Below are 18058 nucleotides of genomic sequence, written 5' to 3' on the forward strand. Positions count from 1 at the left end.
TCCTGTATCATGAACAAACTCGCAAGCAAGGCTATCAAGGTAGTGTAACTCCTGTCGAATTGATCTTTCGACGATATATCATGCTTGTTCCCTACAGTATCCACGAGCCACCTAATGCCAAGCCATCAATATAATCCTGCCTCAGACGCCGATGTCGACGTTTCTGAAGCTTACCGCTCTCCTTCTCTCTCTTCTTCAAAGCCTTGAGGTCATCCTCGTTGAGGGACGTGGCGCGGACGCACTCGGTCGAGGCAGCTGATAGGCTGGTCCGGCAGCTCGTGGATGACTCTGAGCCAGAAGAAGCTGCCGTGGCCATCATCGGTTGACTGCAATTATGATTGACTCGGTAGATGGCGGTGTTACAGACATCAGGGTCCATCTCTGCTGGACAATCTTTGGTTATTCGTTTCCGCGATGACCACGGCTGCCACCAACGCTTTTTTCTTCTATCCTTGGGCTCGGCGTCGACCTCAGGCGTGCTGGTCGACTTGAAGTCTGTCCCAGATAAGACTCGTTGAGACGACATGATGAGGGAACCGAGGATATGATCTGGTTTCTGGATTGACATGGCTTGACTTGACTTTGAGGTCACTGCAACAAGCCTTGGCGTCTGGGAAGGGGAGCTGTCCGACAGACTTGTGTGTGATGCTGGCCGAGTTCACCGTGATTGTGATATTCGACGATCTCAGCTTGCTGAACTGGACCGTCTGGAACTGCAGTGGTTGATATGCAGGATTGACACTGAGTTGAGTGGGTTCAGTGCAGTGTGTGGCTAAGATCGATATTGATCTTGGATCAATATCAGGTCTTTCTCGATCGATGCCTTGAGAAATGGTGGCCTAGGTAGGTCTACAACAAAGACCTGGACAGGGAGGGAGTGTGTTTGCCGACTTTGTGCAATTGCTGTTGTTGTTATTGCTGTTGCTGTTGCTGAGGATGACCATACTCTCTGTCGCTGGCACTTCAGTCCGTTTATATATACTACACATACACTCACTCCACTGCAGATGTCCAGAGTGCTTCATTGCAATCCTTCTCTATCTTACCCACCAGCCAACCCCAGGTGATCTGATTGCACGCTCCATTCTCAGCTCCAGCCTCACTCTCAATTTGGAACGTGGACTTCTCTTCGACAAGCATATTAGCCAGGCACTGCAGAGCTGCTCCCATTGCGTACCAGATATCATCCGGATTTTGAATTTTGGTCTTCCCTGTCGCCAGAATCCGAAGGTAAAGGTTCCACGCATCCAAAGAAAGTTACGTACGGACACGTGCAACAGTGACTATTAACTTCCTCACCTGAAGCAAGACTTGAAACCTCGAAAATAAGGTACCTCCTCTACGCACAGCACATACAATCCTGTGACTGGCTTTGGCTCTGGCTTATTTTAGGTACTACAGTAGATACCTACGGTAGCTAGCCCAGGCTGACAACTACGACCCGATGGCAGGATAAAAGAGGAAAAAGAACTCAATCAACCAGAGTTTGTGATCAGCCGCAATGCCAATATTCATCGCCAGTCCATACTTACCAGGTAGGTAGTCACATGGGACTCTCCGAAGATACTACCCTACCACTTACGACGGCTGCCGATTAGGGCAACTTGACCCTGCACTGCCAGTGATCTGCAGGGATTCATCCATTCACTCGGGACCCTTTCAAAGCCCCGAAAACCCAAAAACGGAACCGACCTGTCGCCAGCAGTGAGGAAGAGACGCCAAAGTTCCTATGAATTTGGACCAGTCGTAACTGCAAATGCACACTGGCATGCAACGGCAACAAAATCCCAGGTATGCTTCATCCCCGCCCCATGGCAGTCCCAAGGATCTGGACCACAACCTGAGAGGCCCGATGCGTCCGATGGTCGAGGGCGGGAGGCTTGGTCTTGCTAGGAAAGTTTAGACAAAGGTATATGACTGATTGACGATACAGTCCTACCTAGGCACACTGGACTCCATTGATCAGAAAATACGCCCAAACAACCTACCACATTATTGGCACCCACTGTACGGTATGTACTACAGCATAATAAACTACTGCACTGCAGGGAATGTCCAGGAGTCGATTATCCCTCACTGGCAGTCCCCAGGATCCAGCTGGACCCAGAGTCCAAGATCCATTGCTTCTAGCGGGAGAGCCGCTGTGACTTTTCTATTATTTCTGACTGATCATGAATGAGCCATTATTCTTCGAAAATGGGCCCGGCTTTCATTCACCTCTTCACCGGTACACCCGATTGAAAAAGAAAAACATAATATTGACTCCGAGTGTCCATAATAATAATCCATATCCAATGTCGCACAACATACCTCAGAACGTTCGCCAGAATCCTATCCTACACCTAATCATCCATAAAAAGACAGGACCCTTCTCGAGGGGTCCGAACTTACTCTCCTACTTAGGAACCTGAGCATAACCTCCTTCCCGCAAGACCAACAATGCCAGCTACCCTAGTACACCACGGGGAGATACAGAATATTGAATACTGCTTTAAGTTGAGAAACCTAAAGTGGGGGCAAACATTCCCTTGAAGTTCACAGGTATGTCTCATCTTACATTCTTCTCTCCATCACGAAGGAAGCTCTTTTTATGGTAGGCGATATGGGTAGTCAAGTCTTCTCATGTTCCATGTATAGTCCCGTAGCACTATCAGATACCACTTCGTCCATAATCTGAGATTCCAAGTTCATGCCCACAGTCCAATTTTTGCCCCTTTTTTGAATATCAGCCCCGACCGACCGTACGCTTGGCTACGCTTACAGAAAAACATACAGTAAACTGCTCCATATAGACTTTTTGGCCTGCGCTGCTGCTCATCCATCAACAGTCATTTTGCCATCGCCCATGCCGGCCATTTCGCCATTGATGCCGAAAAACTGGAACCAATCTTCCACATTGAGCGTCGTGGGCGCCACGGGGGCGTTGCCGATCGAACTTGTCGACCAGCCATCGCTGTCGTGCATTTCCATGCCCGAACCCCCCATCATCCCTTGCATCCCTGATGATCCCCATACTTGAGGAGGTTGTTGTCCTCCTCCTGACATGTCCATTTGTGGTGCCATATGCTGACCACCGCCCATGCCGGGCGTTTGCATTTGCAACTGAGGGTCAACTGCATGGTGCATCACGGGACTGGCAAAGTTGGTGCCGTCGCCAATCGTTCCATCCGGGAAGAGCTGATCTGGTTGGAAATTCTCCCATAGCTGCTGCGAGATATTTGGCGAATCCCGCGTCACCAAAAACAAATCCGGTGGCGTGGCTGGAATCGAGTATCCATTGAATGGCGAGTTCGCTCTGGTTGGTCCCCGTGATGGTATACGAGACGGTCCACGAGACCTTGACGGTGGTAGAAATTGGTCCTGTAAAGGAGGGGACCCGAGGAAGTTGTGGTGCTGCTGTTGTTGTTGTTGCTGCTGCTGCTGTTGCTGGGGAAGATCGCGGGAAGGCGTTGCGGCAGGTGTCTGTGGACGTGAACGCTCATATGACATTTGAGGAGCTGGTGGTCCAACGTTGAATCCCAGGTCAATGTCGTCGAATTTTCGTTTGGCGGGATTTGGCGGTGGTGCTGGGGTGGCTGAGGGTGCAGACGATGAATGCGCTGTTCCATTGGCGTTGCCGTTCGGTTGAGATGCTCCTCCAGTAGCCTGAGGCCTCGAGCGTTGTGCCTTTCGGCCAGTTGCTTTCTGTAACCTCTCCTCGAGGACTTTGTTACCGAGAATGGATTCAAAGAGGGTATGAACCATCTTGGCCACCAACCACACTTTGGAAACCTCTTTCAACGCGTTCATGCAAACGTTGATCCGTTCCTGGCTAGCCGCCACCACGGACGGAACCGACGAACGCATCTGATACACATGCATGATGAGTGCCGAAAACAGGCTGTATACACTATACACCGTGTCAGATCTGGGGTACAGTAAGACAGTCTGGATGACTTACATAAAAGCAGGTGTATATTTGACTTGGTCATGGGCAAGGAGGTTTTCCATGATTGAAGTGATCATGCCTGCTGCTTGGAACGCTATCGTTCTAGAAGGATAAGACATGTCGACATTTTCGTAGTCATTCGACTTGGCCGTGGCGGGAGGCATGTGCGCCCGGTGGAGCAGACATAACGTGGTACTGTTCTTATATGAGCTTCAGCGCTTTCAATTGACAGGAACCAGACTTACTAATAGTTCGAATGTAACAACGCTGACCAGAAGTGATGCCGCGAGCGTTCCCAATATACCTCGCGAGGACAATTCTGAAGCCAGTCGGCCAAGGCCATGTCACTATGAGTGAGATCGATGGCATTTGTTCGCCGGGCCTTGGACGCAACGGAATACTGTTGCGAAAGTACAAGACCCATGATTTCGCAAAGCTTGACATACTGCAGAAAGAACTGCACGTGAACCGGATCGGGCGGGATGTCGTTGTTCGGGTCTCCTTCTTCTTCGATAAAGTCCTCTTCCGTAATCATTTCAACGTCCGAATCGTCCGTGTTGATGGACACCGGTCGACCAAGAGCAACAGCGACCGACCGGTCTCTTGTGAAAAGCGACCACCAAACTCGTTTCCAAAGTCGCTTATCCTGTCTACTCAGTTGCGAGCTCTCCACGCTGCGCCGCGATCAGCAGAAAAACTTTTGAAAATGCGGCATACCATACCTTCGATGCATCCCGGCACCCTGAGCGACCACAATGGCGACCCTAGTCCAATAAAAAACATTCTTCGTCACATCTGCTGCAATGTTAGACCGAGCAGCGTCGGCATAGTCCGTTGATGCCTGGCCCTTACCTTCGGGCCCTTCCCAGTACCAGCCCATCAATATCAGGGCCTGTACGATGGTGATGCGGTCGTCTTCGTAGTTGGCATCATAAAGCGCCTTTGCACGTTTGTAGAAGGTCATTGCTGCAGGCGTGGTTGATCCCGTGGCGTCCATAAGTTGCGGGTTTTGACAGACTCTCGAACCGGCGAGGAGTATAGCTTGGAGGAGGAGCAAGGACGGCGGGTTTTTGGTGTCTTTATACCGCTTCATGAATCGGGTCTTGTTGATAACGGGGACGATGGGGGCGACCCATTTGAAATATGCGTCGACGAGCTCATCGCACAGTGCGCGGGGTGGTAGTAAGAATGCTCCACGCTGCTGAAGAATCTCGATCTCCATCTGATCCGGCTCGGTCAACCGGGCGCGAGCGCCTCGAATGTTTTCTGGTAAAGGATAGTGAACCACGTCTGTGGTGCCATGGCGATCATGGACCAACAAGGACAGATTGGAGGATTCGCCCAGGTACGCCACCCGACCGGCTTCTTTGATGGGCGCTCGAGCGAACTTGGGTTTCATGAACTGTGCCATGGTGCCATTGTTGGCGGCCTGATGGGCGGCTTGCGCCTCAATCGTCTGGGTGGAAGGAATGCCATCTTCGGTATTGTAACCGGCCGTTGGTTTCGGTTGAGCAGGGCGTGCTATGCGAGGGTCTGTCGGAGTAGCCGGCTGTTGAGAGTCGCCAGTCTCACTGTAGACACCGAGTCAGGTCTAGATACAAGAAGGATAGAGTACCAGGTCGAACACCAGGTAAACAACGTGCATGACTTACCTCCCTTCCTCTTTGGCTCGAGCAGTACTGGCTCTCTTCCTCTTAGGTATGGGAATTCGGCATTCGATGGAAAAGGCGACGCAATTGGTACACGGAACACTGGACGGGGGTCAACTTCGCTGTAGCTTCCAACGCTTTACATGATCTTACCCTAGTGAGGCGGCATCACATCGGACCTATACGACATGACAGTTAGATTCCTGGTCAGAAAACACCACCAGGTACGGCAGTCCAGCGACATGCCACATCTGCGACATACTTTTCTGGCATGGCACGTTTCTGTAAAAGACCGCAGGTTAGCCAATCCATCGCAAAAACACCGGATATGCGTTGAAAACGTGGGTGTTGTGCATGCTCATTGGATCATTCCACTTTGGACACGGCGGCCTCCAGGTATCGAAGGATCGTGGACGCAGAACGCTGAACCGAGGTTCTCGGTTTGGTCGCGTCCCTCGAAACGAACAAATGTAATATTTGACGTCGTCCGCGGTCGCCTTCCAGACAATTGTACGACCTGCAACGACGGCGGGTATATGACTTGTTCTTGAATACAATCTCCATCCTCCCGAACCGTCCGACTTTTACACCAGGATGAGGTGGGTGCAAGGGGAAACCGAGGACAAGCTTACCACACGCCCGCGACGCACGCTGTCTGTATGGTGGATCAGCAAACTCGCGTACAATAACAGGGGCCGTCCGTACAAAACATACCTTCTGAAACTGGGATGACCGGGAGTTTGGTTTGGAGGCGCCTTCTTGGTGGCAGACTGGTCGGTGGATGATGCCTGTGGCTGCGCCTGCGACTGCGACGGTTCTTGAGCAGAAGTTGGCTGCGATTCGGACGCTGGGTTGGAATCGGCCATGGCTGCTACAGGGAGGGCGCCGCGCACAAGAAGAGAAAAGAAAAGGTTTGTTGTCGACTCGCACGAAGCGATAGTTGCATCGCGGGCGGCGAAAACAGCGGATGGAAAGGAAGCGACGGTGATGAAAGTCGGTTCCGGCAGCAGAGGTTGTGCTGTAGATGGCGGACGCAACGCTGCGCAGTGGCAGCGGTTGAACCGAATTGGCCTGACTTTGGACGCTGGAGAGTGGCAGCGAACCACCAGCCAGACAGTCTCCGGGTCGCCCGTAAGTCAGTGTGCAATTAATGCAGTGGCTGCCACTTGCAGTGCCTGGCCCGCAGCCTCCCTAGCCGCACTGGCACTGGCGCGATCTTCGGGCGTTAGTCAAGTTGACACGGGGTTCGGCCTAAGCACTTGGGTCTGGGGTCTAGCTTGGGCGCAGGCACCTGGTATGGGCTCCCTAGGCAGCTTTTAACTACCTGTAGGTAACAGCGCCGGAGGACTGGTGTCTGGTGACCGCTGTCCTCACCACAACGCTTAGCAGCTACTACGAACAAAGCACGATCATCACCTCGATCAGGCTGCTTCTCCGGCCTCGTTAGCCTCCCCTACTCCCGGTAGTTGGGCGATGCTGGCAGCACATGCTCAAAAGAGTGTGGGGTAAGCCTCAAGATGCCTGTGAGATGCCCTGTCATGCCTACCGGTATTCCGCGATATCTCCCCAAATTCCAGGTGCCATGCATCGCATTACCACCACATGCAAGGCCCCGTATCATTCTCGTAGTCATCGTCATCTGTAGTATAGACCGGTCATACGGTACCTGGGATAACACATTAATGGAGGCAAAAGTGAAGGGCAAAGTGTCTGTAGTCAAAATATTTAGAGCCGAGGTTGAAATCACATGCCACGCCGGTCATGATCGTGGTATTATTGTTGAAGGACCGGCTCAGGCTGCTGCTGCTCCGGCGCCTCTTCCATGCGTGAGCCTGCATCTGATGAAGACTCGTCGACACTCCACGCCCTATTATCTTCTCCGCCATCAGTAATAGACCTGGCAACCCGACCGCTTTCAGCAGACTGTCTAAAGAAATCCGTCGTGCGAAGGCCTCTAACTTCGCCGGCCTTCATCTGGTCGATCCTCTGCCCACTCTCCCTCTGCCTCTTGATCATCTCTCGCACAGGAATCATAGCGGCCTCGCGACAAGCCTCTTTGATATCGCTGCCAGACATTCCAGACATGACTCTGGCCAGGTACTCCAGATCCAGCTGTTCCTCGTCGAGTTTTGTATCCCGCAAAACAATCTTCAAAATCTTCAACCGTTGCGACGTATTTGGAAGGGAGACCGGGAACTTCTTAGGCATCCGTCGTAGAATAGCATCGTCGATATCCTGAATGCGATTCGTGGCCCCGAGGACCAATATCCGTTGCGGTCGCCCTGATGACGAGGCCGAAGCCAATCCATCCCAATGCGTCATGAACTCGGCCTTGACCATCCCGCTGGCCTCGTGCTCGCCGCTGCGTCGCGTGCCCAGAACAGCATCGATTTCGTCGATAAACACAATCGCCGGTTCCAGCTTGCGCGCGAGCGAAAACACCGCATTCACCAGCTTATTGGAATCGCCGAACCATTTTTCCGTCAATGTCGAAATGTGCAGGTTGATGAAACATGCTCCGCTCTCGTGTGCCAACGCTTTGGCGAGCATCGTCTTTCCACACCCCGGTTGGCCGTACAGAAGCACACCCGAAGGCGCCGACAATAGCGACGATGTGTTGGAGTACAGTTCCGGCATGGTCAACGGGTAGATGACCGACTCTTTCAGTTCTTCAATAATGTCCGATAATCCGCCAATGTCGTCAAATGTCACGCGTATGTCTTCCGGAAACACTAGGTCTTGAAGGATCACTTGCTCGTAAGGCGACAGTTGCATTTCCGATCGCAGTGGCCGTTGGGAATCTCGTCCGCCGTGGGCCGCCTGCTGGCTGCCGCTCTTTGGCTCGTCCAACCTCCGCAGGATGGCCGAGGATTGTTTTCGGTTCTGCTCCTTTTGTTCCGCCTCCGGGTCGTAGTTCATCTGTCTCAACACATATCTGACGAGGTAATAGCCTCCGATTGCCTGCGAGGCGTTAGCCCGTACCCACGGTGCATCGGAGAGAGATGCTGCGGTGTCCAAAGGAAGGACGTACCAGAGGCGCTGTGACGGCAAGCTCTTCGAGAATTCGATGCCACCAGGCACCTCCCCTATCCGGCGACATGGTGGAATTCTTTCACAGTGCACGCGAGATCATGAGTTGTGGATAAAGATGTTAGCGAAACCGCTGAAGATGAAAGGTTGCTGTGATCTGCGACTGCGAGGGCTTAGTATTGCAGGTGGTTAAGCCTTGCCAAAAGCGCGCACGGGAAAATCGATCAATCAGGAGCCGAGCCGTGAGTGACATGTGATGATAAGATAAGTGAGAAGTGCACTAGTCCTGATCAGGACGACTGTTTACCGCGCTCTAAACAAACTGACGCTGCAGAACCCAATTCGCACACGACTACTAACTATCTGAGACAATTCGCACTACGCGCGCAGTGCCAACGGTGAAGATTCCGTGATCGCATGCATCTGTGTTTAAGCTAGGAGCGTCCTACACTTCACTACCGACGCGCGATTCAAAATGAGAGGCATCGCAGACCTAGTCGAGTCCGCCATGGAGGATTCGACAACCAACTTCATCGACGAAAACTCGATCTTGTCTTCGGCTTCCGACGCGAGCGCCGCCGCAAGTGCAGCCCAAGCCCAACCCGCGCAGGCGAAGAGAGGGAAGAAACGGCATCGCGTCACCATGCCCACCAAGACGAGATCAAAGGTTCAGAAAGTCGCGCCCGCCCCTGCGCCGACAACAGGCGCGAAAAAAGCCGCCGCGACCAAGCGCACGACCACGGCGAAACGGAAGGCTCAGGCTCTGGAAGAACACATTGAGGAGACAGAAACCGCGGACAATGGGAATGACGATCACAATGATGTTGAAGTCACCCAGGAAGTGGTTGAACCGAAACGCAAAAAGGTCGCCCGGACCAAGCAATCCAAGGCCAATGCGACCAAGAAAGCGGCAGTAGAGGCCAACAATGAACCGACAGAGGATGGAATGGATGTCGAGGCGTCACCGGTGGCCAATGTACGACCGAACAACCGCACCAACACTAAAGATGCAGCTCCCAAAATTGCAAAGAAATCGTCCAAAGCTACTACTACATCCAAAAAAGCGTCCTCTGCCCAGCAGCAACAGCAGCAACTCAAGGCTACCGTCGAGGCAGAAGAAGAGCAGCAGTCCGATGCAGTCGATGAAATGGAAGAAGAGGAGGAGGGCCCTAGACCGGCGGTCGTCACAACAGCAGCGGCAGCAAAACCAATACCGAGACAAAACCGCGCCACAGGCACCACCAGAGACACTTCCAGAGCGAGACATGAGCCGACGACAATAGGATATGCAGCGCAACGAAGGGCAGGGAGCGCATCCGACACCGACAACAGAGGAGGAGACCCCAGCCTCCGCCGCAAACTAGGGGACATTACACGCAAATTCGAGAACGTGGACCTCAAATACCGCAATCTCAAAGAAGTCGGGATCCACGAAGCCAGCACGAACATGGAGAAACTGCGCAAGCAATGCGACGCCGCCATGGCGGCGTCCAACGACTTGATTGCATCTCTGAAAAAAGAGCTGGCTGCCCAGGCTCCTCTGGCCCAAGAAGCCCGCAAGCTCAAGAAACAGATGCAGACCCAGGAGCAAGAAATGGTGACCATGCGCAAGGCTCTTTCTGACCTGGAAAATTCGTTATCCGCCGCCCAAAACGAGAACAAGGCTCTGCAGGCTAAACTGGCCGCGGCCCGAGCGCCTTCTGTCGATAACAATAATAATGCAAGAGGAGCCAAAACACCAGGAAGCGCCATGAAGGCTGTTGTTGCCCAACGACCAGCAATGATTGGAAGTGCAGAAGCCGCTCAAGCTGCCCAGATCGCACAGATGAAGGAAGACCTGTACAGCGACTTGACGGGTCTGATTATTCGAAGTGTCAAGAGGACAGACGAAGGCGATACTTATGACTGTATCCAGACTGGTCGGAATGGCAGTAAGTACTATACTATCCCAAGATTGTCGGTTTTTGGTGTGTTTGCGTTGAAACGTTAGGACTAATTGGTGCCACTTGTTTAGCACTCCATTTCAAGCTGTACGTCGATCAAGAGGATGCCAGGACCGCCAGCTTTGAAGAGACGGAATTCCTGTACACGCCTCTCCTGGATGCCAATCGTGATCGCGACATGATCGAGTTGATGCCGACTTATCTGACTGAGGACATCACGTTTGCGAGACAAAATGCCGCGAAATTCTATGGTCGGGTCGTGGATACCTTGACCAAACGGCGAGCCGAGGAATGATCCGAATGGACTCTTTTGTGTTATTGTGACTCGCGTCGTTTTGAACTCAGGAATATGGGGAGGGGCTTCTCTCAGGATTTGGATGGGCGGCGAACTGTGTTGGATCTGGCGTGGCGTTGTCCATTGGCGATATGATTGTGGCTATGGCGGCAGGAAAGCAAATCGAGTTGTACTGTATGGTATGGATAGAGTACCACTTGAACAATGGTCCTCAGGTGGTCGGGACAATCGGCAAGATTGGTCGCTGTTCATCAATCACTGAAAATTGTATTCCTGTCGTCCCTTCGAGACACGCCATCTGTCAGTCCGGGTCCTGCGATATTTCATGGAAACGCATCCAGGACTAATAAGAGCGGCGGTATCGACCCAGTAGTGAACGGGCCCCCAGCCAAGCTGTCTATTCTCGCCGTGGGGCTCGAGGGGTCCATGAGATGTATCCTGATGAGATGCTCATCAACCCGGTGAGCAGCCTTTCAAAAACTGGAGTAGCCCGCCATCTCTGAGAAAAGCTCGTCCCAATTGAAGTCGTCCAACGACGGCCCGTTGCCCGCCAGGGCATTGTTTAGCAAGTCATCCGAGTCTGGTGGCGGCACTTGGGCGCCATCAAGCGCTACAGCAGCCGTTGGGCCATCTGCTGTGGCCGCCGTGCCATGACCACGGCCCTGAGAACTCGAGGTCGAGGTTGCCAAAGTAGAGGAGTTCAAGTTGCTGCTATTGCTATTGTTATTGTTATGATTGGCCAAGCAGTACCTTATTCTCAACACGGCACTCAGCGCAACATTCGCACCCATTCTGGACCTGATGGGAAGAAAGGCCATAGTTCGCTGAACGTGACCCGGCCCGCCGTCGCGGGTGGTGGTGGTATCAATATACGCTGTTCTGGTGATAAAGCGCTCGAAAAGCATGGAGGCTCGAGCCATGAAATCGCCGGGCACAACTGAGAGGCGCCGCAAGATATGCCAGCCGTGAGTGAGATTGCCGGACAAGACACTGTCTTCGACAAGCCCGTGATGTCGGGAGCATTTCAAAAGCAACAAGAAACAGACGGCGTTGGCGACCATTTTCTGCACGCGAGACGGGGCGTGGAACAACTGCTCTGGAACCCGGGACGCCGTCTGGACGGTCGCCGTCGCCGCCACGTACCCTCGAACCAGCCAATGTGATAGCGACTCGATGGCCACAAAACTTCCTCCCGAAGATGATGAAGAGTTGTTGTATAAACCACTAGTAGTACCACCATTGTTGCTGTTGCTGGTGTTATCGTCGTCGTTATCATGCGATGCAATTGCAAACGTATACAATATCATCCGACAGCCCAGGAAAATAATGTATTCTACCGGCGACCAGGACGCGTAGTACCGGCACTCGAGGGCGCGTAGTTCTGTCTCGAACATGCGCACGACGGGTGCCGCTGCGGGTAATAGTCCCGTGCTAGACGACTCGCAGCATCCGAGACTGGAGCAGATGTTGAATGTGTGTCGAGAGATATGGAGCTGGTGACACAGCAGATCTGGCAGCCAGGCCGGTCTGGTCGCTAATAATTCTAGCAGACCTTGGTCTAGCTGCACTGTGGCTGGGAGGCCTAGGCCGCCATTTACACTGGTAACCATCATTCCGTGAATAGTGGTCCACGTGAAACGAAATGGCAAAAAAGGTTGAGAAGAGAAATCAAACGCGCAACTTACCTCAAATTTGTGATGAAGCACACCGCCCACGTCTTCCGCCGCAGGATTTCGGTCTCGGGGTCGTTAGAAGCGTCCGCCGCGAAGTCGCCTGCATGACGAGGTCGATGAAGCCCCATTCGGAGGCCGATGTTGGTAGCCAGCGCGACGAACGAATGGGAAGGGTCCTGAGATTTCCCGAACGGGAGAGGCCATTGGCAGAGAAGCAGGAGGGCTTGCATTGCTTGGAACGAGGCCGCGGCCGGCTGCACAGTGTCGTATGCCATGGCAGCCACAGTCTCCGCGATGGTCGAGTATAGTGCTTGATGCTCGGGTTTGCCTCTCAGGGCAGTGACCAGCACCGTCCAGAAAAGTAACGGACATGGATTCGAATAGTCGAGGAAGCGCGATTGGTCAGGAAGAATGGGACAGAATGGATGATAGTTGGTGAAGAACCTTTCAAGTTAGAAAACGATATCCCAAAAACATACCCACGCCGAGACCTCTCTCAGGGCTTGGATAGTAAGATAACGTATACATACTCGTCGAGAAGATCCTTGATCCGTTGCGCCGCAAGGTCAACGCCCCGAATGGCCCTTTCCGGCGGTGCGTCTGGCCGAAGCAGTGGCCGCCGCGCTGTTTGTCTGGGCCGAGTGGTAGATCGACGCGGTATGGTAGGAGCAGGGGCCGGAGAATGAGAAGCATCTTCATTGCTCAGACTGGTTTCGTTGCTGACCGATGTCGCTCCCAGGCCCTGGCGGGCTTCTTGGAGTTCTTGCTCGACACGCGTGAGTCGTCTGATACAGCAACAACACAAACAGGTCAGATCATGACCGTGCAGAATGGAAGTCAGACCATAACTACAAATAAGTAGATAGGTAGGTCTGGCATAGCACAACTTGAAATCAACATACGTACTCTTTTCTTCTCTCGCGTCGAAAGTCCGGGTCCACCGAACACACCCTGCCGGTGTCTCTGCATCTTGTGCAAGGGCCCGGAAACGTAAGATGCTTGTCGCACGCGCGCTGTTGTACCGTTTAGGCACCGCACTCACTCCCTTCGATTTGCTTTTGTTCTTCGTGGGTGGGAAAGAAACGTACCTTTGCTTGCCGGCAATTGGTGCAGGCAACCAGGTTGGGCTTCCTGCCGCGCACCATTGGGAAATGCGGGTGTGGTCACGGATTGTCAAGGCATGGTTGCGAATGGGGAAGTGAGAGGAAAGTGGAACGGAAGATGCATTTGAATAAACGATGTTGCTATAACAATAGTTCCAGTGTCATTGCTCCCCAGCCACACAACATCGCTCGTTTGCCAGTAGGAGTAGTAAGTAAGCTGTTTGCTATCGTCCCACCACCACTTCCAAAAAGCCGTGTGAATAATATATCTCTCGATGTACCACCAGCATAGATGCACTTTCCTGATGCATGTTTTCGCAAAAGGGCTGCGGTTAAATACGAGAGGAAAATTGATATTACTACACTGCGGTGGATGAAACTTGAACCAAAACCTGAAGACACAAGGCTGAGAAACCCGCTACTAGTACCACTATTACTGCAGTGAAGCTTTAGCACTATCTACTACTATGACCAACGTTTGTCATCTGCTTCTACCACCCATCCAAGACCTCAAGTCTCACTCGCACTCCATCTCCCGGAGCCGCGCCGATTCCACGTTTCGTCGACTCTACCGACTTGTCAGGGTTCTCCAGCTCCATGTGAAATCTGCCAACCAGCGCAGCCACCAAACAAGTCAGTTCCGACTTGGCAAAGGTAGATCCAATGCAACTCCGCGGTCCATGGATGAAGGTCAAAAACCCAAAATGGGTCCGCACACCACCGGTATTCGCACAGCCCTTTCTCATCCAGCGCTCGGGATCGAACTTATCTGCGTCCGGACCCCATAGCTCCGGATCAAGGTTTGTGACGCCAGGAGCGATGGTGAACCTAGTTCCTCTGGTGATGTGGTAGCCGCCAACGCTGGTATCATGGAGAGCCTCGCGCACCGTGACCGGAACGGGCGGATAGAATCGAAGCACTTCGTTGCAGAAGGCATGAAGATAGGGAAGGCCATCAAGGTCGTCGGCCGAAATTGGAGTTTCATCATCCGTGATGGATGGCAGTCGGCTTCGTATCTCTTCTCGTAATCGCTTCTGGATTTGGATGTCCCTGCACAAAGCATAGACGGCCCATTGAAGAGCATGCGAGGTAGTGCCATGTCCAGCGGCGAGAAAGGTCATCATCTGATCCACGAGTTTTTCATGGGTGAAGATACCGCTTCTCAATGCGACGGAGATGATGTCGACTTGTTTACTATCCTCGCCGCCTGCATTCATTTTATCCATCTTTTCTTGGATGATGCTCCTGCAGACGCCTCTTATGTACCTGGAGGCTTCTTGGACCTGCTTCCGGCGGTTGCTGGGCAGTTTCGAGACAATCGTGGCCCATCGGGGAGAAAAGAGCGACACCACCAATCCAAGAACGACTTCCCACCGTGCCGGCTTCTGTCGCATCCGCTGGTACTGCTGGGTCACGTTGTTGTGCGGATCGTGGAGAGAGTCAAAGTCATGATCCATGCCCGCAAGACCGATGATATCCAAAGTGGTCCGGGTCGCCCAGCCCCGGAGGACAACCACGGAGCGGTCGTTGTTCTTGACTTCTTTTTCAAGACATTGCGTTAACTGCCTTGCCTTGTACCAAAAGACCGGATACAAGTCTTTGATGTGTCGGAAGGAGAATGATGGCATGAGAGCCTTGCGCTGTATCTGTGCAGGTACATTTTCTCAGACTTTAAACGCCAGGAAAGGAGAGGACAACATAACACAAACCTTGTGTTCTTCCCCTTCGGCCAGCAGGAGGCCATTACCGGTGATATACCGAAGTCGCTCTTTCGTGGCCTTGGGCTTGGTGAACTCGGCTTCGTGCGAGACCAGGATCTCTTGCAACGCTTTCACACTGGTGACCAGCACTCGTTCCTGGTTGCCCTCAAGATAATACCTAAGGAGGCCGTCGTTGGGGACCGTTTTCGTCCAGTAGCGCAGGCGCGCCGCATGAGATGTCGCCGTGGATGGTGCCGTCGTTCCCTTGAGGAGCGACCGGCCTGGCGGAGTGGGGATTTTCCTCAACGGCGTAAATAGTTCAGGGTATAGGAATGATGTATAGAAAGCGCAGGTGACCAAGATCATAACAGTACCTAAAGCGAGGGCGGACACAACATGCTTGGAGGTGAAGGGTCTCTGCCAGAGCCATGGTAGCGCCGCAGACCCCAATGCTTTGAAGGAAGATGCCATGGTTAAGAAGAATAGAGAACAGAAAAAGGCTCTGTCTCAATACAATGCACAGGTTGTAAAGCAAGCTTAATCCATGTCATGATGGCCACGACATCCCCTACCTTGAACCGATGTTCTTTATATCTCACAGGTCGGTTGGACTGGAAAAGCGCTTGCGGTATCCAAAGCGCTCCTCCACTGCGGTCCATGTAGCTCGCTCCACAAACATGATTGGACATGCCAGCAACGAGATTAGCATACCTGAGCTGTTCGATCTGTGAGTCGATGCAGTACATGCGGTTTAGTTTGAATAAACCGCTCACGCGGCTGAAATGTTGCGCAAATTGTAGAGCGGATTTTCCCTGCGAATCGATCCGTTCCGTACCTACCAGAGCGGTAAGTCAGGCGGAAGACGCGACTCACCTCTCGCTGACGCAGGCTACGAGACTGGCTCGCTAGTATCTTAAAGATTGTAGATTCTACGTCCGCAATCGAGCGGCAATTCATGAAGTATAGTATGAAGATGAAGACGGCACGGAGGACGATGACCCATAGTCTAGGTACATAGCTGTGTCGTGATACCGAGACAAAGGTCCCCACGTGACACAAGAACCCCACGTGATTCCGGAACTCCCCCGGCTTTGTCAGCAACCTGAACTCATACGAGATCCTACTGCCCCTCAGGTCCCGCCGAATCTGGTCCCACCGTGACGCTACCAGTGTCAACATCTCCCGCATCTCAGAGCCGGAACTTATTATCGTGGAGGGGACTCGGATCTCAGTACTACTACTAAATGGCCACGAAATACTACTGTAAAAAAGCCAAAGAAATAATAAAGACATTTGCAGAGCAGGCGGCAGCTTAACCACCTTAACTGGAAGGCACACCAGCTAGACGGAAAGATACGGACTGAACCCTACCCACCTTGTACAACCGACTCTACTTCCAGGATATATATCAATCATTGACTATTACCTCTGAGACACCGCCTTGCAACGAACGGCCAGTGCAAGATGGCACCTCAATTAGCATGGCTAGGCCTAGGCAACATGGGCAGGGTAAGTACATGTACCTAACAACACAGCCAGAACCACATCGAATTGTCACGCATACCCTCTCATACTCACGCCAACCGAAGATCTGTTGCCAACCAGACAACCACTAAACTAACCACCCGACATTGCCTATAGGGAATGTGCAAGAACCTCGTTGAAAAAGGCAACCTGACCAACCCACTGATCATCTACAACCGCACGACATCCCGAGCGCAATCCCTCTCCACACAGCTGGGCCACTCGAGCGTCGCAAACAGCCCATCCGAAGCCGCATCCAAAGCCGACATCATCTTCTACTGCCTAGGCGACGACGCCGCGGTCCTGTCGACGCTCGAACAAATCCTATCCACCCCCGAAGGCATTCAAAACAAGATCCTCGTCGACTGCAGCACCGTGCACCCGGACACGACGGCGCAAGAGAACAAGTTAATCAAAGAGAAAGGCGGCCGGTTCGTCGGGTGTCCCGTCTTCGGCGCGCCCGCCATGGCCGACTCGGGTCAATTGATCTGCGTTCTGGCCGGCGAGGATGTCGATGCTGTGGACAAAGTCAAGCCATACTGCAAGGGCGTCATGGGCCGCGAGAACATCGACTTCTCGGGCCAGGAACCCAGCAAGGCCACTTTGCTCAAAATCATTGGAAACACGTTTATTGTGAGTATGGTCGAGACCTTGTCCGAGGGTCACGTCATTGCCGAAAAGTCCGGCCTCGGCGTCGACGAGCTGCACAAGTTCATTGAGATCATGTTCCCGGGCCCGTATACCGCCTACTCCAACCGTTTGCGCACGGGCGATTACTACAAACGAGAAGAACCGCTGTTTGCCGTCGATCTGGCCAGAAAGGACGCTCGCCATGCCATGGCTCTGGCCAAGAAATCTGGCTGCCGCATGAAAAATGTCGAGTTGGCCGATTCCTATCTCAAAGTCGTCAAGGAAACCCAAGGCCCAAAGGGCGACATTGCCGGCATTTACGGTGCGAAGAGGCTCGAAAGCGGCTTGCCTTTTGAGAATTGACCACGGGCACTCGAGCTGCAGTGGCGGTGATGAGGAAGCCGCGACGACTTGTTGACTGACTGGTCGTGGGCTGGACTAAGAGTCAGGGCGTGTAACTTACACCAGAAGAGAAGCCGTGATCAATGCCATGGAGGCACTAGTCAGGATAGCGGCCGAGATGGTAGTTCAGGTCCCGCGCCATTGGAAACTTGTCCAATGTAGTAGAAATAAGTGCTGGCGA

The 18058-nt window shown here is 52.9% G+C and overlaps 7 protein-coding genes across 7 annotated transcripts; 2 read left to right on the top strand and 5 right to left on the bottom strand.

The window, feature by feature from the left end:
* Positions 1 to 91: 91 nt before the first annotated feature.
* Positions 92 to 526, bottom strand: HMPREF1120_07036 (uncharacterized protein; the record flags this gene model as incomplete). The annotated part of the gene is made up of 1 exon (XM_009161249.1): positions 92 to 526. The coding sequence occupies one exon, from the start codon at positions 524 to 526 to the stop codon at positions 92 to 94; it is 435 nt and encodes a 144-aa protein (XP_009159497.1).
* Positions 527 to 2465: 1939 nt separating this feature from the next.
* HMPREF1120_07037 (transcriptional regulatory protein AMDR) lies at positions 2466 to 6680 on the bottom strand. Its single transcript, XM_009161250.1, has 10 exons — positions 6292 to 6680; positions 6210 to 6232; positions 5840 to 5859; positions 5731 to 5756; positions 5581 to 5679; positions 4781 to 5499; positions 4651 to 4723; positions 4174 to 4602; positions 3941 to 4123; positions 2466 to 3889 (listed from the first exon to the last, which is right to left on the bottom strand). The coding sequence occupies exons 1-10, from the start codon at positions 6441 to 6443 to the stop codon at positions 2815 to 2817; spliced, it is 2799 nt and encodes a 932-aa protein (XP_009159498.1). The 5' UTR covers positions 6444 to 6680; the 3' UTR covers positions 2466 to 2814.
* A 1-nt stretch (position 6681) lies between these two features.
* Positions 6682 to 8801, bottom strand: HMPREF1120_07038 (adenosinetriphosphatase). The gene is made up of 2 exons (XM_009161251.1): positions 8609 to 8801; positions 6682 to 8538 (listed from the first exon to the last, which is right to left on the bottom strand). Exons 1-2 carry the CDS (start codon positions 8675 to 8677, stop codon positions 7351 to 7353), a joined length of 1257 nt encoding a protein of 418 aa, XP_009159499.1. The 5' UTR covers positions 8678 to 8801; the 3' UTR covers positions 6682 to 7350.
* Positions 8802 to 9082: 281 nt separating this feature from the next.
* HMPREF1120_07039 (uncharacterized protein) lies at positions 9083 to 10845 on the top strand (the record flags this gene model as incomplete). Its single annotated transcript, XM_009161252.1, has 2 exons — positions 9083 to 10538; positions 10622 to 10845. The coding sequence occupies 2 exons, from the start codon at positions 9083 to 9085 to the stop codon at positions 10843 to 10845; spliced, it is 1680 nt and encodes a 559-aa protein (XP_009159500.1).
* On the bottom strand, positions 9094 to 13738 carry HMPREF1120_07040 (transcriptional regulatory protein LEU3). The gene is made up of 5 exons (XM_009161253.1): positions 13607 to 13738; positions 13425 to 13531; positions 13049 to 13303; positions 12531 to 12962; positions 9094 to 12444 (listed from the first exon to the last, which is right to left on the bottom strand). Exons 1-5 carry the CDS (start codon positions 13661 to 13663, stop codon positions 11319 to 11321), a joined length of 1977 nt encoding a protein of 658 aa, XP_009159501.1. The 5' UTR covers positions 13664 to 13738; the 3' UTR covers positions 9094 to 11318.
* A 257-nt stretch (positions 13739 to 13995) lies between these two features.
* HMPREF1120_07041 (cytochrome P450 monooxygenase) lies at positions 13996 to 16279 on the bottom strand. The gene is made up of 2 exons (XM_009161254.1): positions 15331 to 16279; positions 13996 to 15267 (listed from the first exon to the last, which is right to left on the bottom strand). Exons 1-2 carry the CDS (start codon positions 15790 to 15792, stop codon positions 14113 to 14115), a joined length of 1617 nt encoding a protein of 538 aa, XP_009159502.1. The 5' UTR covers positions 15793 to 16279; the 3' UTR covers positions 13996 to 14112.
* A 506-nt stretch (positions 16280 to 16785) lies between these two features.
* Positions 16786 to 17838, top strand: HMPREF1120_07042 (6-phosphogluconate dehydrogenase; the record flags this gene model as incomplete). Its single annotated transcript, XM_009161255.1, has 2 exons — positions 16786 to 16830; positions 16963 to 17838. 2 exons carry the CDS (start codon positions 16786 to 16788, stop codon positions 17836 to 17838), a joined length of 921 nt encoding a protein of 306 aa, XP_009159503.1.
* Positions 17839 to 18058: the final 220 nt, after the last annotated feature.

The sequence above is a fragment of the Exophiala dermatitidis genome, assembly GCF_000230625.1.
Source record: "Exophiala dermatitidis NIH/UT8656 unplaced genomic scaffold supercont1.6, whole genome shotgun sequence".
NCBI lineage: Eukaryota > Fungi > Ascomycota > Eurotiomycetes > Chaetothyriales > Herpotrichiellaceae > Exophiala > Exophiala dermatitidis.

What these genes read in the sequence shown, in the direction of transcription:
- HMPREF1120_07037 (XM_009161250.1), bottom strand. Translation starts at nt 6,443, where the DNA reads ATGGCCGATTCCAACCCAGCGTCCGAATCGCAGCCAACTTCTGCTCAA. An exon ending in GCGTGCGTCGCGGGCGTGTG is followed by an intron (nt 5,860 to 6,209) that starts GTAAGCTTGTCC and finishes GGTCTTTTACAG; the next exon opens with AAACGTGCCATGCCAGAAAA. An exon ending in GGTGCCGGGATGCATCGAAG is followed by an intron (nt 4,603 to 4,650) that starts GTATGGTATGCC and finishes ATCGCGGCGCAG; the next exon opens with CGTGGAGAGCTCGCAACTGA.
- HMPREF1120_07038 (XM_009161251.1), bottom strand. Translation starts at nt 8,677, where the DNA reads ATGTCGCCGGATAGGGGAGGTGCCTGGTGGCATCGAATTCTCGAAGAG. An exon ending in TTGCCGTCACAGCGCCTCTG is followed by an intron (nt 8,539 to 8,608) that starts GTACGTCCTTCC and finishes AACGCCTCGCAG; the next exon opens with GCAATCGGAGGCTATTACCT.
- HMPREF1120_07040 (XM_009161253.1), bottom strand. Translation starts at nt 13,663, where the DNA reads ATGGTGCGCGGCAGGAAGCCCAACCTGGTTGCCTGCACCAATTGCCGG. An exon ending in CCAATTGCCGGCAAGCAAAG is followed by an intron (nt 13,532 to 13,606) that starts GTACGTTTCTTT and finishes ACGGTACAACAG; the next exon opens with CGCGCGTGCGACAAGCATCT. An exon ending in TGCTTCATCACAAATTTGAG is followed by an intron (nt 12,445 to 12,530) that starts GTAAGTTGCGCG and finishes GATGGTTACCAG; the next exon opens with TGTAAATGGCGGCCTAGGCC.
- HMPREF1120_07041 (XM_009161254.1), bottom strand. Translation starts at nt 15,792, where the DNA reads ATGGCATCTTCCTTCAAAGCATTGGGGTCTGCGGCGCTACCATGGCTC. An exon ending in CCGAAGGGGAAGAACACAAG is followed by an intron (nt 15,268 to 15,330) that starts GTTTGTGTTATG and finishes GTACCTGCACAG; the next exon opens with ATACAGCGCAAGGCTCTCAT.